Source organism: Papio anubis, chromosome 1 (genome assembly GCF_008728515.1).
Source record: "Papio anubis isolate 15944 chromosome 1, Panubis1.0, whole genome shotgun sequence".
Taxonomy (NCBI): Eukaryota; Metazoa; Chordata; class Mammalia; order Primates; family Cercopithecidae; genus Papio; species Papio anubis.
In genome coordinates, this window is record NC_044976.1 from 189933125 (window position 1) to 189951179 (window position 18055).

An 18055-nucleotide genomic window follows, 5' to 3' on the forward strand; every position below is an offset into this window, starting at 1 on the left:
GTAGGAATGTAAAATGGGGCAGCTGCTTTGAAAACAGTCTGTCAGTTCCTTAAACAATTAAACATAGAGTTACTACATGGCCCAGTAATTATATTCAGGTATATTTCTAAGAGAAATGAAAACACATGTCCACGCAGAAACATGTACATGAATGTTTATAACAACATTATTCATAAGAACCAAAGGGTGGAAACAACTCAAATGCTCCTCAGTTAATAAATGGACAAACAAAATGTGGTCTATCCAGACAATGGAATATGTTAGGCCATAAAAAGAAATGAAGTTCCAATACATGCTACAACATGGATGAACCTTGAAGATTATTCCAAGCAAGAAAAGCCTATTACAAAAGACCACATATTAAATGATTCCATTCATATGACATGTCCAGAATAGGGAAATCCACAGAGACAGAACATAGGTTAGTAGTGCCTACGCTGGAGTGGTGGGGAAAGGTGTTATGAAAAGGGGTGACAGCAGAAGCATTCAGGCTTTCTTTTGGGAGTGATCAAACAGTCCTAAAGCTGATTGTGGAGATGGTTGCATATACCTGTGAAAAGACTAAAACCTATTGAACTGTTAACTTCTATTTGGTCAAGTTATATGGTATGTAAACGGTATCTTTAACAAGCTATTAAAAATATTCACAATTTATGATAGATGATTTTTATGAGGTGCTTCAGTCTTAAGCATTCAAAGAAATTGATAGGAAAAGTAGTAAAATCCCCAAAAAGAAATGGGGAAAAAGAAAAATGGCCAGTTCACAAGAGAAGAAATACAAATGGCAAGGAAACCTGAAAAAAAAATTCAACATCACCAGTTGCTAAAATAAAATGAAAATAAAAACAAGCATCATTTACCTATCAAATTATCATGGTGTAAGAGAGAGGAGCAAGCATAGCACAGTGTAAATATAGATACGCACATACACATCCATACAGATATTATATGGTTGTTGAATTTTATAAGTTAATCCCCAAGTGCACGTGCACACACACACACACACACACACACACAGAAAGCATACCAAAAGAGTATTAGTGGTTGTGCTGTACTGTAAAATTATATAGATGGATTACAATGAGCAAAAATCCATGAAACTATCCCCTTTAATGTAATCAAAGGAATGAAAAGATCAATGAAGAAGGCAGCATTCTGGAGAGAAATGTGGGCAGCTGCTCACAGTGGGGTGACCACAAACACGTTTCTATTGGTACAACCCCACACCTATGAAGGCAAAAGGTGCCACAGGATATGCCCATCCATGTGGTAGACATCTTCATTCATTACCTGCTTTAGAAGTAACAAGCTGTAGCACAAGAGGTCGTCTTGTTACAATGCCCGACCCTCGAGGAAGAAAGTCCCTAAAAAAAGTAAGAAATATAGATTAAGTCATGAAGGAATTCCGATCACCTATACATTCATAAACCAAGTTCCACAGCAATTCTCCTAATTCCCAACCTTTCAATGTATCACTTATCCAAAAAATGATAGGCCCATCTTAATAAAAGAAGCATTTTCAAAATTAAAAAAAAAGAAGGAGGTCCTTATATTGATTGCATAGAAATCCATGTATATTATCATAATGACCTCATTGGAATATGCCATTCATTCATCTAGCTGAAATTTATAAAAGTTTCCACTTAGTTCCTGTGTATTATCAATTAATTTTGATTTTCAGAGAATCAGCATTAAAGAAAATATTTGATACTGAAATTAATTCTTAAACTCTTTTTGATAATTAAAAAACCCAGTACACTCTTTGGCCTCAAGATCAATATTAGCACCGTCAAATACTGACCATTACTAAAGGCACATTAGATTGTATCCTCTAAATATACTGACATTTTTCTCCAATAAAAGGAAACAAGGCCAGGCACAGTGGTCTACACCTGTAATTCCAGCGCTCTGGGAGGCCGAGGCTGTTGAATCGCTTGAGCCCAGGAGTTCGAGACCAGCCTGGACAATGTAGCAAAAACCCAGCTCTACCAAAAACAAAAACAAAAAACAAAACAAAAAAAACAACCTACAAAAATTAGCCAGCCAGACATGGTGGTGTGGGCCTCTAGTCCCAGCTACTCAGAAGGCTGAGGTGGGAGGATCACTTGAGCCTAGGAGGCGGAGTTGCAGTGAGCCAAGGTCACACCACTGCACTCCAGCCTGTGCAACAGAGTGAGACTCTTGTCTAAAAAAAAGGACACATAAAACGTGAGATCAAGCAGAAACAGATATTTCGTCTGTAGAAATTAACAGCAGAAAACAAACATTGCAACTTGAGTTTTGTTTGTTCTCATTCCATTTGTTCTTATTCCTGATAAATGGAGGTTTTGATCAAGTTCATATTTCAAATGGCATACTACTAAACACTAAGCCAATAAAACTGCAGCAAAGAGAGTACTACATAACATTACATCTGCAATGCCACATAAATTATTGCTGATTCTGCAATGTCAAAGAATTCATAAACATATCTATAGCACAGTTCATAAACACATTTAGAATGTCTCACAACTTTTAGAGGAATCATCACAGAATTCCACTCAAAATAAACTTTTCACTCAATGGCAGTGTTTCTCAAAATGTGGTTCCAGGCCCACCAGAAAGGGTTATAACCACGGACACCCAGGACTACTCCTGAAGCTACAGATTCATTATACTCAGGGGAAGGCATGCAGCATTTGTACTCTTAACAAGCTCTCAGATGTTTCTGATGCTCACCAAGGTTTGAAAACCACTGGCCTCAAGTCAGGATATGTTACTCAACAATTCAGTGGGCAATAATGGCACGTGGCATACTATGAGTTTTGTAGGAAATTTGGCAGAACAGAGCTTCAACACAGATGGGATTTCAATGAACAGCAGCTTATAAAATAGGCAAAGGACAGTGAGAATGCTCCAAAACCCAAGCGTTTAGCTGCACTGATAGTTTGGAATGGAGAGTCAAAAAGATAGAATCAAACCAAATTTCTCCCACTACAACTAATTTATTTGGCAAGTGCTACTGTATGTTCTGACAGAGGAAATAGTACTGAACAACCTTGAGTTAATGACTTTTCTCATTGACTTCAAGGACCAAAGTTCATTTAGAATGTCAGTGTATATGACTACAATAGAAAATAGTGAAATTACAGATTTGCACGTGCTTTTGAAAATGCCACTGAAATAGCATTATTTATTCAATGAAAAAAATTCACTGAGAAATTAAGAAGTGCTAGGGAGATGCTGTGGGCATGGACTCATGCTGGGTAGACACCAGGAATTTGGAACCTAATGGGAACAAAACATATTCATGAAAACCATTAAAGAAGGGAAGACAAACTACATTGGAGTTCAGAAAAGAGAAAGAACAATAGTCTCCTTATAATGATGATTTGAATATATTTAAATACATATAACTAAATAACTTTTAATATTCTTCATGTGCTATATTAGAATAACTGGTAGTTTAGATAGCTTCAACAATCATTTAAAATTTAATCAAAATAAACAAAGCATCTACTTTGTTTTGTTTGTTTTATTTTAAACCAAAAAGGAAGAGGTTAATTTGAGAATCAAAATGAATTGAGGGAGGGAAAAAAGCAAAACTCCAGAGTAAAGAGCTAGATGGCACCATGGAATACTACCCAGCCATAAAGAAGGATGAGTTTATGTCCTTTGCAGGGACATGAATAAAGCTGGAAACCATCATTCTCAGTAAACTAACACAAGAACAGAAAACCAAACACCGCATGTTCTCACTCATGAGTGGGAGCTGAACAGTGAGAACACATGGACACAGGGAGGGGAATATCACACACCAGGGCCTGTCAGGCAGTGGAGGGTCAGGGGAGGGATAGCATTAGGAGAAATACCTAAAGTAGATGACAGGTTGATGGGTGCAGCAAACCACCATGGCACACATATACCTATGTAACAAACCTGCACGTTCTGCATATGTATCCCAGAACTTTAAAGTACAATACTAATTTAAAAAAATTTAAGTCGGGATATAAAAAGAAAAGGAGCTGGAGGGCATCTGTTTGAGCCATGAGGACCATGAGTGAAATTTCAGGATGTATAAAATGCCAAGGAAAAATGATGAATGGCCTGAATAACGCCATTTAACAAGTCAATAAAATAGTTTCTTCAAGAAAAAAAGGCAGAGAAGAAAGGACAGAGAGAAGAAAGAACAAAAAAAGGTTTAGTCACTCTATACCTTCATGCTGAGACCTGTTTCAATTCATGCTTGTGACCATATATTTATATGCAGATTTAGTAACAATCCCTGTGAACACTGGTAAAGCAAAATAGAACATATCAAACATTATAAATAGCAAATAATTGTGTGTTGACTAAAAATCCACAGATACATCTAACATTTTTCTCTACATTTTTTTATTAAGCAAACAGACCTTTTCATTAAGAGTAATAAATAGATTCCGGTATCCAACCCCCTTCTTATTAACTCACAGTTACTAGTTCCCTTCATGGCTCTCACCAGTCTTACCTCTGACAGATACATTCTCACAAAAAGCCAAAAATTTTGATAATCAAATTTTACTATTTGGAAGTCTCTCCCACTTCACAGGCATCTCTGAAGTACAACAAAGTGCTAAAGAAAAGCTTCTCTCTTCTGAAGAGTGAGCAGCTAATCTGGCCATCCTAAAGATACATCTCCTTCTGATGGCCCAGCACACTCTTGCTGTGTGAACTAAGGAGATGAGTCCTCAAATGAGAAACACAGAACCTTGCTTTGAATATTAGCTCTGCCACTGAATGGGCAAAATTCTCTCAGAACCCATTTCTTTTACTACTAAACTGAGATAATGCTAACTATGGTCCAAGTTGTATGGATCAAATGAAATGCAACATACGCCAACAATTTTAAAATTTTAAAACCCAAGCACCACGGGAAAATGTTACTATTATTTTTGATATAACACAGCCACAGTGTGTTTTCCTTGATACTGTAGTATTCATTTGCCTTGAAAAACTAAGCACCTACATACAATATTTTAACATTTTGCTACTGGAATTTGAAGATAGGAGCCACAGACCCCACTTGAACTATCCTCTTAGTGTTGATGACCTACAAGTGTTGGGAAAGCCCTCATGCCTGCCTTCAGCAACAGGGAGCCAAAGCACTGACATGAACAATATTGAATAATTCATTAGCCACTGAGCACCACCATCCAACTGAATTGTATCATTTTCTGTGCAATAGATTTTTCTCCCATAAGCATATTTTATGGGAAAACCTGTAAGCATGTTTTATGGGAAAACATTTTTTAAATTAATGCTGGAAAAATAATGACTATTCCTTTAGTATTACTTTGGATTTAGACTACATATTTTTAATTTATTTTCTAATAAATCTATATAAAAATAAAATATGTATGCCATTTTTCCTGCAAAATGTACCTTCAAAGAGTAACCTGAAAACTCAGTGTTATTAAATTGATTCTGTTATATTGCCCAAATGCCTTATTTGTGGTTGAACTGTACAGATTTTTAGTCAGAGAAAGTGCTTCCCTCTGGATGCCATATGCCAGCTACAAATCAAATGCCTTTCTTTTCTCTCAACCCATCTCAATAAAGCATTAATCTTCAGTGTTAACAGCTGGTCTTCAAGCAATAAGTCAATGCTCTTTCACAGCTTCCTGACTCCTAGACAAAAAATAGAGTACAATTCCCACACTATGGTTTAAGAACCACCTTGATGACATTTCTTATTGGCTCTTCCAGTAACTGAGTTACCAGGAAATATAGTTATTGTTCCACTAGGAAAAGAATGACCTTTGGAAGCCTGAAAAAGGACAGCACACTAGCTGTATCAACAAAACTCCAAAAAATTCCCCCCTGGCAGCAAATAAAGTAACTACAGAGATGGTCTCTTCAATATAGATGTAAATGATTGTTAACCAGATAATCTGTACAGTAAATAAATGTGTAACATCTGCCCTTAACTGAAGATGGGGGCATAACTCATAGTTTCCTAGAAGTTGATTCATGGAGCCAATGTATTCAAAAATAAAGAAGCTCAGCCTTGGAGGAAGACAATATGCAAATAAAAAATAACTATAATAAGCATAACAGGTACTATGCTTAAGTTCCACACAAGATGCCGTATCAACACACAGCAAAGAATATCTACCCTGCTTGGAGGAGCTGCCAGAAACAATATCTGAGAAGAAATATGAGGTAGGAGGCCTTCCACAGAAAACCAGATGTACGAAGACATGGAAGACCAGAGTAGCACAAAACATCACAGAACTGTAAACATTAAAGAGGGATCAGAATGAGATAGAGAAGAGTCTAGAGAAGGAAGCCAGAACAGACCTCAGAGGCCTTTACTGGTAGTTTGTGTTTGTCTATTTTCTGTGAGAACAAGAAGGCACTATAGAGTTTTAAGTGATCACATTTGCATTTCAGAATAATCACTGGGGATATATAGAGAACACTGAAAAAGAGAAAGATCAAAGACAGAGTGATGAGTCACTAGTCACTAGCCAGTCTAGGTCATTCAGAAAGAAGATAATAAAGGTCAAGTCCAAGGCAGTAATGGTAGAGATGGAAAGAAGACAAATGGCAGGATTTAATTATTGCTTTGATATGGAATCTCCTTCTGATGCCGCTCCTTCTGATGAATCTCCTTCTGATGTAGTGATATGGAAGAGTTAGGATAAATGTCACATTTCTGGTTTGGGTAGCTGGTTGAACAATGGTATCACTAACCAGGACAAGAAATAAAGGAAGATCTGGTTAACATAGTGCTTACCATGTGCCAGCACCAATCTGATAGCTTTATATGCATTAACTTGTTTGATCTCATAATATCCTATGCGGTAGGTACTATTGTTATTCTTACTTCACAGATGAGAAAACAGAAGCACACAAAAGTCAGATAATTTGCACAGGGTCATAAAGCTAGTAAGTGACATATGGGACTCAAATCGAGGGAGTCTAACTCTAGCATTTGTGCTCTTGACCATTTTTCTCTACATTGTAACAGAAATGGGGGAAGAAAATTAGCAGTCCTTATTTGTACACATTGATCTTTACGTGCCTGGGGAATACCCAGATTGAAACAACATGTAGACAGTTAGACTGAACAGTTGGCACTCAGGACAAAAGTCTTGTCTGGAGACAATAATTTGATAGTCAGCAACAGAGCAGAAAGTTGAAGCCAAAAGAACAGATGAATAGGAATGGAGTGGAAACAAGTGATTAATATGGACTCTCAGAAATACCAGCATTTAATGGGTACCTGAAAGAAGTGGAACTGAGAGAATAGAAAGGGACTACCAGAGAGGTAAGCCAAACACTAGAACTCAAAATCATATTAACCTCTTAAACAGCTCCACTAGGTGTCTGGAAGCAAACATCTCTACAACTCAATTCATTACAATCTATCCAAATGTTTCTCCACCTTCATTCCCAATCATAATCCACATCATCAGCATCCATATACGTCAGCCAAGCCAAGCACCTCGGAATCATCCATCCTCTATCTACCTCTATCCTCATGCTCCAAGTTGGTCACCATGTCCTCCTGATTCTATCTTAATATCTCTTAAATTCACCCTCTCTTGTCTATTTGGATCACCACTGTAGCTGCCACCAACTCTCATATAAAGTGCTACACTACTCTCACGACTAATTTCCCTGCATCTAATTGGAGCACCCTCCTATCCAACTTTAACAGGGACATCAGTTCTATCACATCATTACCAGACTTTAAATCACTGAATGACTCCCCATTATCTTTAGCATGAAATCCAAATCTTAGTATCACTTACAAAATATTTTATTTCTGACCACTCCCCAAGTGAAACCCTACTCAGAGGCATAGAACCCCTTACAATTAATTTAACCTATTATTTCAACAAATGTGCATTATGTGTCTACTACAAGCTAAATGAAGCTTTAGACACTGGAGATATAATAGTAAACAAAGCAGAAATAAAGCCTTGTCCTCAAGTGGAAGTCTCTGTGTGCATCTGTGCTCTCAGACTTGGTGTCTAGGCACATCCCTATCCCCCTAAATCTTCAACACTCAGCTGTATGTCATCTTCTCTGGGAGTCTTCTCGAGATCCCCCCACCCCACATGTCTCTACCTAAGCTCTCAACACACATTGTCTGCTCCCTCACCCCTGTGTGTTCCCTCAGAGCCTCCTTCAGTGCCTAGGCACTAAATATTTTTTACTTTCTACATACCCTTTCAAGAAGATTCATCATTGCTCCATACAGTCATGACATGGAGAGAAAACAATCCTATATCTAATTTACAACTGGCAGACAGTTACAAGGCATTATATGGACCAAAAGAATAGGCAAGATGACTCTCAACTCACCAATAATTTGCTGGGGTCATTTAAATTGATATTATGAACATTTAAGACTCAAACGTATTCACCAAATTACAAACTACAGAATACTAGGTGGGCCAATATTATTGACCCTGTCTAATGACATGGAATGGAATTTGAAGAAAATAAAATTTTTTAAAAATACGGAACCAATATATTTTTAAAATGTTTTCCTTAAAAACAGAGAAATCTCAGCCGGGCACGGTGGCTCACGCCTGCAATCCCAGCACTTTGGGAGGATGAGGTGGGCAGATCACCTGAGGTTGGGAGTTTGAGACAAGCCTGACCAACATGGAGAAACCCCATCTCTACCAAAAATACAAAATTAGCCGGGGGTGGTGGCGGACGCCTGTAATCCCAGCTACTCAGGAGGCTGAGGTAGGAGAATCGCCTGAACCCAGGAGGCGGAGGTTGCGGTGAACCGAGATTGTGCCATTGCACTCCAGCCTGGGCAACAAGAGCAAAACTCCATCTCAAAAAACAAACAAACAAACAAACAAACAGAGAAATCTCTTTTAAAACTTAATTTTCAAAGTATTTAATATAATTTTCTGGCCATGCACAGTGGCTTACGTCTGTAATCCCAACAATTTGGGAGGCCAAGGCAGGAGGATCACTTGAGCCCAGGAGTTCCAGACCAGCCTGAGCAACATGGCGAGACTCCCCTCTCTACAAAAAATTTAAAAATTAGCTGGGCTTGGTGGCTTCAGCCTGTAGTCCCAGCTACTCAGGAGCCTGAGGCAGGAGGATTGCTTGAACCCAGGAGGTCGAGGTTGCTGTGAGCCATGTTCATGCCACTGCACTTCAGCCTGGGTGACAGAGTGAGACCGTCTTAAAAAAAAAAAAAAAAATCTGTGCACCATAATAATTCCTATAGGAGTACTATCTCACAATATTTCAATATACTGATCCAACAAAAAAAGAAACAGAAGGAAAGGGAAACAGGGAAAGAGGGAAAAGAAAGGAGATAGGAAGAGAAAGACAGACAAATCACACTAATACTGCCCACCCCCTGCTCCAAGAAGCACTGAGGTCAAGAATCCAATTCCACACCCTGAACACAATAGTGCTATTAAAATAGCTCTGTACTTTCATGTCCAAATCCGGGAACTTTGCCAACAATTACAATGCCATTTTAATCGCTAGAGGAAGTAATTTTACCAAAATCCACAGATTTAATTGGAAATTTTCTACTGCAGTTTACTTTTTTCTCTAAATTATTGCCATATATTAAGAATATTAGTACTTACAGATTTGCAAATAATCATATTTTGATGCTGTCAGCTACTCTATAATATGAAGTACTCAACACCATCATAATTTTATTTGAAAAACACACCTACAAATTCAATTGCAGGAAACACAATGCTTTTACTTATTTTTTACTGACCTCTTTAAGAATCTCAATATTTTACTTTTATTCACAAAATGCAAAATTTCTAAACAACATATTTTTATAAATCTAAATATTCAATAATTAATGGTTCCCAATGAAACATTTAGAATGCAAAAGTTTCTGAGTCAGGGATCTATAACCTGAACAAAGAAGGCAGTTCTCAGTTTACAAATACTAAGTGTTCTCCCCACCAGGAAACATGCTCAAGAACTTAATGCCTTAATATTTAATCCATTTTATTTGCCTATTCACAAAGTCAGTTTGTTCAAGAATTTAAAGCACCAGATGAACAAGTCCTGGCATAAAATAAAGGCACTTAGCTTTCACTTTTTCCAAATCACAGATTTTCCAAATCACTTAGCTTTCACTTTTTCCAAATCACAGATATATACCCAAGTTGGCTGCCAGGAAAACGAATGGCAAAAAGCCCTAGTAAAAAGATCGCTGGTTGCCTACCTACTATCTATTTTCCCTTTCTTATTAACAGAATCCCAATTTTGCTGGGAATGGCAATGTGCCCAACTTTAATAGACAAATCAATCTGCATTTCCCATCCTCCCGTGCAAATGGGGTGTCCACATGACTAACTTCTACCCAGTAAGATGTAATTAGAGGTTTTGAGTGACATCAGAATAGTTCCTTTAAAAGGATCTGATTTCGTTAATGTGTACCTTTTACCCTTCCTCTTCTTTTGTCTCCCTGTCAGCTATACATGATAGTGGAGCTGCAACCACCACCTTAATACCACAAGGCAATTTTGCAGATGGAAGCTATGTGCTAAGAATGGCAGATCAGAAAAGGACAAAGAGTAGGATAGTGATGACATTATAGGTCACTGGAACTAGCCTTGTACTACCTAGGAAGGAGACAAAGAAAAAGAGAGACAGACAGACAGTGCTTTAAGCCAGTGTTTCTCACCCTTCTTTTCATTACGGTTCTCCTAATGAAACTTATTTGATATTTTTCCCCATTAAATGTTCCCCTATAAAGTTTAATATCATAGATACACTATATATCAGTATTTGTGCTCTACATACAACTGTGCTTTAAACATAAAAAAAGATTCTTTTTGTCCCCCAAGAACCAATTTTTGCCCTGTTGGGGGCAATGTCACCCCAACTGAGAATATGTATTATACATCAACAAAAAATAAAACTCAGGATGCTAAACATTCAGTTCCGTTAGCCACCCCTTCCTGCAGAGTTTCTAAAAGAAATGCATGTGGAAAGGACAAACTGAGCTGGCTTTTGCTGGAAACTTCAATGTATTCCCTTTCCAACCCTGGAAACATGGGCTGGACCACATGGAATCCTCATTTGGCCTTAGGTAAGAGGTAGCCCTAAGGCCTGGTACTAAAGAGGCTCAAAGGCCTCCCTTGCCCCTCTCCATGAAGCCCATACATGAATCTCAGACTTTTCTTTGACACGGCAGTGACTAGAAAAGGTCCACCTGTGGAAGACAAACCAGCCAGTGGGAAGAAGCAACAGCAAGAAAACACTTACCCGATGACAAGGGCAGTTCTGGTCTAGGCAGCTCATGTCAACCCCTTCCCTACAAAGGACTCAGATGAAGAAGTGGGGCCCAATTACTGTCCTTGGTCCTGAATATACATTACCAGCTCCTTGGCAGGAGGCTGGAAAAGAAGAGCATGGATAGGGTAGAAGTGAGCTTCCCCCAACCAATAGTGTACTCTTTGGTTTTCACTATTTTAAGATGTTAGAGGCTGGGCTCGGTGGCTCACACCTGTAATCCCAGTACTTTGGGAGGCCAAGGTGGGCAGATCACCCGAGGTCAGGAGTTCAAGACCAGTTTGGCCAACACAGCAAAACCCTGTCTATACTAAAAATACAAAAATTAGCTGGGCGTGGTGCCACGTGCCTGTAATCCCAGCTATTTAGGAGGCTGAGGCAGAAGAATCGCTTGAACCAGGGAGGTGGAGGTTGCAGTGAGCTGGAGCGCCACTGCACTCCAGCCTGGGCAACAAGAGCAAAACTCTGTCTCAAAAAAAAAAAAAAAAAATGTTAGGGGGAAAATGAGGTATTTAATTGGAAGCCAAAAAAGTGTAGGTTGGTTTCACCACGAAAACAGAATGGAACACCACCATGGTCACATCCTGTTTATTTTAAAAGAATGGAATCTGATTTTCCAATTAACCAGGAAGGATTTAAGTGGATTCTTGGATCCAGCTTTTCTCTCACTCTCTGGAAGCCACATCCATGATTCCTCCATGCAAATTTTTTATTCCCAGAACAGCTGGCTCCGAAGTGATTCCACACTAATTTCACACTTCTGTGTTGACTCCTCAACCACAGAAGCCCTTATCTAATGCCTTTCTTTACCCAACTCACTCTTAAAGACATGTTGACACAGCCTCCTGTGGGAAGCATTTCCTGATATGCCAGCATATTTAGATACCCCTACTGTTTATTCCAAAAGTACCAGGAGTCCAAGTCAAATCCTCTCCTATGTAAGCTCTCTTAGGACAGGACCACCTTGCTCATTTCTATAAGGCACAGTCTTACAGGCCCATAGTAAGTAGTCAAATATATTAGCTGCTATTATCCTTATCATCATCATTACTATCATTGTCATCATTTTTAGTATTGGTAAGTTATTCTGGATTCATTTATTATTTACCTAAATTCATTTCTGAAGCTAATATATCACCATATCAACAAGTGGTGATTATCTCTTGCTAGTCACAGGTAAGCATGTAGCTTGAGGGTAGGCTACATCCAATTTGTCACACTGTTCAGTAGCTCCCCCTTACCTAAAGGAGACATGTCCCAAGACTCCCAGTGGGTGCCTGAAACCACAGATAGTCACTGACTCTATAATACTAACAGGCAGATAGTATATACCACGTGGATATGTTAGGCAAAGAGATAATTTACATCCCATGTGGGACAAAGCAGAATGAGGAGAGATTTAACTAACTACTCAGAATAACATGCAATTTAAAATATAAATTGTGTATTTCTGGAATTTTCCATTTAGTCTTTTCAGACCACAACTGACCATAGGTAACTGAAACAGCAGAGTATAAAACTTCAGATAAGGGAAGACTACTCTATCTAGATTTTAGGGTGTTATGGAAAGGAAAATATATCAACGTAAACACTTGTAACTTTAACCTTTTAAAGTCATCAGCTACCTAAAGACCTCATTCTCTAAGAGCTCTCACTATTCTGTCTTCCATGAGAAAAGGTTAATGCAAAACATGGAATGATTGTGTAAATCAACAAAAGAGTCAACACACATTCCAACTGCAGTGTGCTCAATTCAAATACAGAATAAAATGAACCCCCTGGCATCCAGAGTATTCCGCGAGCGTGTGGCAAGTGTTATTTCTAACCACTTAAAAGCACCAGTGAAAAGAGCTCAAATACATAGAAAAGAAAAGATCTCCGTTCCCATGAGGAGAGGCATTTATTAGCACTTAATGGCCCTCTTTCATTGCCTTTCCACTGACGCATCTCTAATTGTTCCAATTCTAATTTCAAGGAACAAAACCAATAATGGTAGAAGTCTATGGTTGAGTGTGTGCATTTTGAAAAGAGGTCTTTGACAGCACAAACCACATACAAAAACATATGACAACACGGGATATGGGCAGGCAATATGATAGTCAAGAGAGAAGAGGTGGTAAGGAAAGAGCACTAGTCAAGAAACCAGCTTGGGTTTCAGCTGTAACCTCACCACATCATCTGATCTATGAGACTCAGTTTCTACATCTTTAAAATATGAAGACTCAAGAGTATCTTCTGATGCCTCTTCTAATTCATCACAGAATCTGATTCCACCTCTGACTTTTTTTTTTTTTTTTTTTTTTTTAAGACAGAGTCTCACTCTGTTGCCCAGGCTAGAGTGCAGTGGCACAATCTCGGTTCGGCCCACTGCAACCTCTGCCTCCAGGACTCAAGCAATTCTCCCACCTTAGCCTCCCAAGTAGCTGGGATTACAGGCGTGCACCACCATACCCGGCTAATTTTTGTAGTTTTAGTAGAGACACTATTTTGGCCAGGTTGGTGTTGAACTCCTGACCACAAGTGATCCACCCACCTCGGCCTCCCAAAGTGCTGACATTACAGGCATGAGCCATAATGCCCAGCCACCACCTCTGTCTTTCTAAATAATCTTAAAGCTTTCTGTTTTCACTTTCATAAATGGGACTGTTAGTATTCAGTTTGAGTTCAGTGACAGCAAAGACTATGTCATTTATTTTCTTCCCACTACTACACATGGCACATAGCAGGTGTTCAAAAATATTAGTTAAAGGGAAGGAAAAAAGGGAGGGAGGAAGGAAAGGAAGGAGGCAGAAAGGCAGGAGGAAGGAAAGATAGAAGGAAGGGAAGTAGGCAAGGAGGGAGGGACAAGCCAATTTAATATGTCTGTAGCATTACATGTAAGAGGACAATGGTAAAAGATAAGCTCGGAATATATATCTCCTACATTTAAGAAAGATTATATTAGGAAATTTCAAATTTAGAGACTACACTATATTAGAGAATATTATAGAGGTATCAATGTTTTCAGTGCTAAGAAATTAAGATACCAATAAACAAATGTACAATAAGCTATGTAGGGTTATATGTTAATTATTATTGTGATACTTTAAAACAATGAAGCATAAATTTTATTATTGAATATTTTTCTTCATTGTATCTAATATCAATAAAGATGGGAAAATAAGCACCAACCAAAAATTAAAATACTGAAATTTGGATATTGGGGGGGGAAAAAAGATAGAAATCTCCTGATCCACTAGATGGAAAAAACCACTTCTAATGTAAGAGTTCTACCATTAGCAAATAATATTAACAAAATATAAGCACTTATAATTATTTAATTACATATTTATGCAACATAATCTATACTACTTTTGTTAATCTGAGCATGAATATGCAAAATGCACTAATAGCTACATGCCAATAACTCAGAAGTATGAGTGACTTTTCAATCATCACCCTCTGCACTGTACGTTTTCAAGAAGTTAATGCAAAAAATTCATATCTTATCTCCTGAATTAATGGGATTTGAAGAATAGCCCAATATTTTTAAACTATAGGTTGTAACCAATAAATGAGTTGTGAAATAAATTTTGTAGAACTTGACCAACATATTTTCATAATGGAAAAGAAAGGAATGGAATTCAATGGAAAATATATGAGTATAACACACAGAAATGCTAAGTATTTTGTAAAACTTTTATTTCCATTTTATATAGATACACGAGGTCACAATAAAATGTATTTCTTGCAATGAGATACAGTCAATGATTAGAAAATACTATGTGTGTCTTTACTATTCTACTTATAAATATATGTTTTTGGTGTTTTAGATATATTCCTATTCTGTATTTCAAAATGAAAAAAAAAGTAGTTCTCAATGAACATAGCAGAGAATTTTAGATATCTAAAGCATGTAATCAAAGTCCTGAAAATCCCAAATTATTCCATCTTAAGTCCCACTGGGGTTGCAGTTTTAAACAGTGGATCAAAGTAAGCCTCATTGTGAAAGTGAGAGTTTAGTAATGACTTGAAGGGGTAAGTGAATTAGCCATGCAGACATGTGCTTGGCAAGCTAGAGAGGAATGAGCAAGGGGAAGAAGTCAGAGATTAGGTCAGAGAGAAAGAAAGGGGCACCAGATCACCTCAGTCATTGTAGGAACTCTGTATTTTCTCCAAGTGAAATGGGAAGTGATGGAAGAATTTTGAACAGAGGAATAACATGACCTGATTTACTTTTTTTTCTTTTTTCTTTTGTGTGTGTGTGTGTGTGTGTGTGTGTGTGTGTGAGAGAGAGAGAGAGAGAGAGAGAGGGAGAGATGGAGTCTCGCTTTTGTTGCCCAGGTTGGAGTGCAATGGCACAATCGTGGCTCACCGCAACCTCCACCTCCCGAGTTCAAGCAATTCTCCTGCCTCAGCCTCCTGAGTACCTGGAATTACAGGCATGCACCACCTTGCCCGACTAATTTTGTATGTTTAGTAGAGATGGGGTTTCTCCATGTTGGTCAGGCTGATCTTGAACTCACAACCTCAGGTGATCTGCCCGCCTCAGCCTCCCAGAGTGCTAGGATTACAGGAGTGAGCCACCGTGCCCAGCCTGACTTACGTTTTTAAAGGATTGCATTAGCTATTAAAAATCAACTGCAGGGATCAAAGAGAGAAGCAGGGAAAACAATTAGGAGATGTTACAGTAATAGAGGCAAAACATCAGGGAAACCTAGACCAGAATGGTAGCAGTGGAGACAGTGAGAGGTCCGTTTCTGGCTATAAATAAAAATAGAGCCAGGATGGAATTATTTTTTCCCTGGAATGAAATGTGATGAGAATCAGACAAATTTTGTTTCTAGAAAGACTTGGGTTCAAATCTCAGCTTCACCTCTCACTGAGACTGTATTATCTTGGCTATATTTTACATCCTCTCTCTAAATCTCATGATCCACATCTACAAAATAAAAATAGTATCACTTACTTGAAAAGTTTTTGAAAGGACTAAATAACATGTATAAAGCACATAACAGGACTGCAATAAAAGTAACCTCTTTTCCTTCATGATGATTATTTGTTAGATGTCTCTAACATCTAACATCATATTTAAATATAATAACATCATATTTAAAATACAAAAAAAAAACAGGAAATTCTAAGCAGTGGACATTCTGTAAGTTAAGAATTTTTATGAAAATAACATATAGCTTCCAAAATAAATTGGGTATCTGTAAAAAATGTAAATGATTAATGATTTTCATTAAAAAACAAAAATAGTAGACTCAAGATTATTTCATACTTTTCAAGTTAAAACACATTCCGTGCAAACATTTCTTGTCCAAGTTATTTGAAAAGAAACTATTATAAGGAAGAAATCAAAAGTTTTGTTGCTGGGGGTCAGGCAAAAAAAAAAAAGTTTTGTTGGCAGGGCATACATAGTAGCTCACACCTGTAATCTCAGGAGTTTGAGAGGCTGAGATAGGAGGATCCCTTGGGTCCAGGAGTTCAAGACTAGCCTGGGCAAGATAGTAAGACTCCATCTGTACAAAAAATTTAAAAATTAGCTAGGTGTGGTGGCACGTGGCTTTGGTACCAACTATATGGGAGGCTGACATGGGAGAATTGCTTGAGCCCAGGAATTTGAGGTCGCAGTGAGCCATGTTCACACCACTGCACTCCAGCCTGGTTGACAGGAGACCCTGTCGCAAAAAAAAAACACAATGCAACAGAACTATAGCTAGAAATATCTTACTAATACTTGACAAGTTATTTCATTCATTTCTTCAGCAAACCTTTGAAAGCAACCATATTACAAGCATGTGAAGAGGCTAAACAATCTAGTAACAGCCTCCTCTCTGGGAAATGAGTCTGGTACATCCATCCTTCACATACTAAATCACAGTCTGCTTACATCAGTAGAGGGCCACCTCCTGGAATGAAAAACTCTTTACTTCCAAAATAGCCCATTTTTTTTGTCTTGAGACAATACTTTTAAGCCTATTCATAGTTTTCGCCCTCACAATCTACTAGTCTCCATGATGATTTTCCTGTCTGTCCAGCTCTTTTACTCTTCAATAAAATTAATTTTGTGTACCATTTCCAGAAATCTATTCAAAATACCTCCCTCATCTATTGAGAAGTTGTCTCCTTTTAACTACCTTATTATGTTAAAAGTCCTCTTCCTGAGTTTTAATATTCTCCCCTAAATCTAGTCTCACATGAAGTAAATATTTTTTAGCTATTTTCCTCCCCACCACATATACCAAAAAAGAAAAATCCTCAGCTACCTTGAGACAGGTCTCCCTCAGGTTCTCTCCCCATGCATATCAAATTTCTCCACACCATGCTTTTGCGACTAGGACTCTCCCACCCTTAGCTACTTTCTGTCTCTTTAAGGTAAGTCATTTCATTCAATCCTCATAACCAGCTGTGATTTAAGCAAGGCAGGCAATATCTCTATATCACAAATTAAGAAGCCGAGAATTATTTTTAGACTCTTTACTCCCTGCATACTCAAAAAGGAAGACTGATATTTGACATGAATTTTCAGTGATGAGTTAGCATTTTCTAGGTTGTCAGATGAGGGTGATGACATTTCAGGGTGGATATGTAAAGACCACAGAGGTATTAAAGAGAAGTATGCAGTATACAGTAAGATATACATGTGTGTATGAATGAATGTATGCACATAAAGCTATGAACTGCTCCATAAGACTCAAGAAACAAAAAATGCCACGTTTTCATTTTTCAAATTCAAATCAGTTCAGACTTCAAAGCTAACAGTCAGCCACATCAGTAATAAATCTAAATATCAGAT

General features: G+C 38.0%; 1 protein-coding gene across 12 annotated transcripts in view; it reads right to left on the reverse strand.

Moving 5' to 3' along the window:
* The window catches only part of DNM3 (dynamin 3), a 566482-nt gene that overhangs the window by 485707 nt on the left and 62720 nt on the right, over window positions 1-18055 (reverse strand). For all 12 annotated transcript variants that reach the window (XM_031662793.1, XM_009194141.4, XM_031662781.1 and 9 more), the window contains exon 2: window positions 1291-1364. In XM_031662793.1, coding sequence (XP_031518653.1) covers window positions 1291-1364 — 74 coding nt within the window. The remainder of the gene's footprint in view (window positions 1-1290; window positions 1365-18055) is intronic.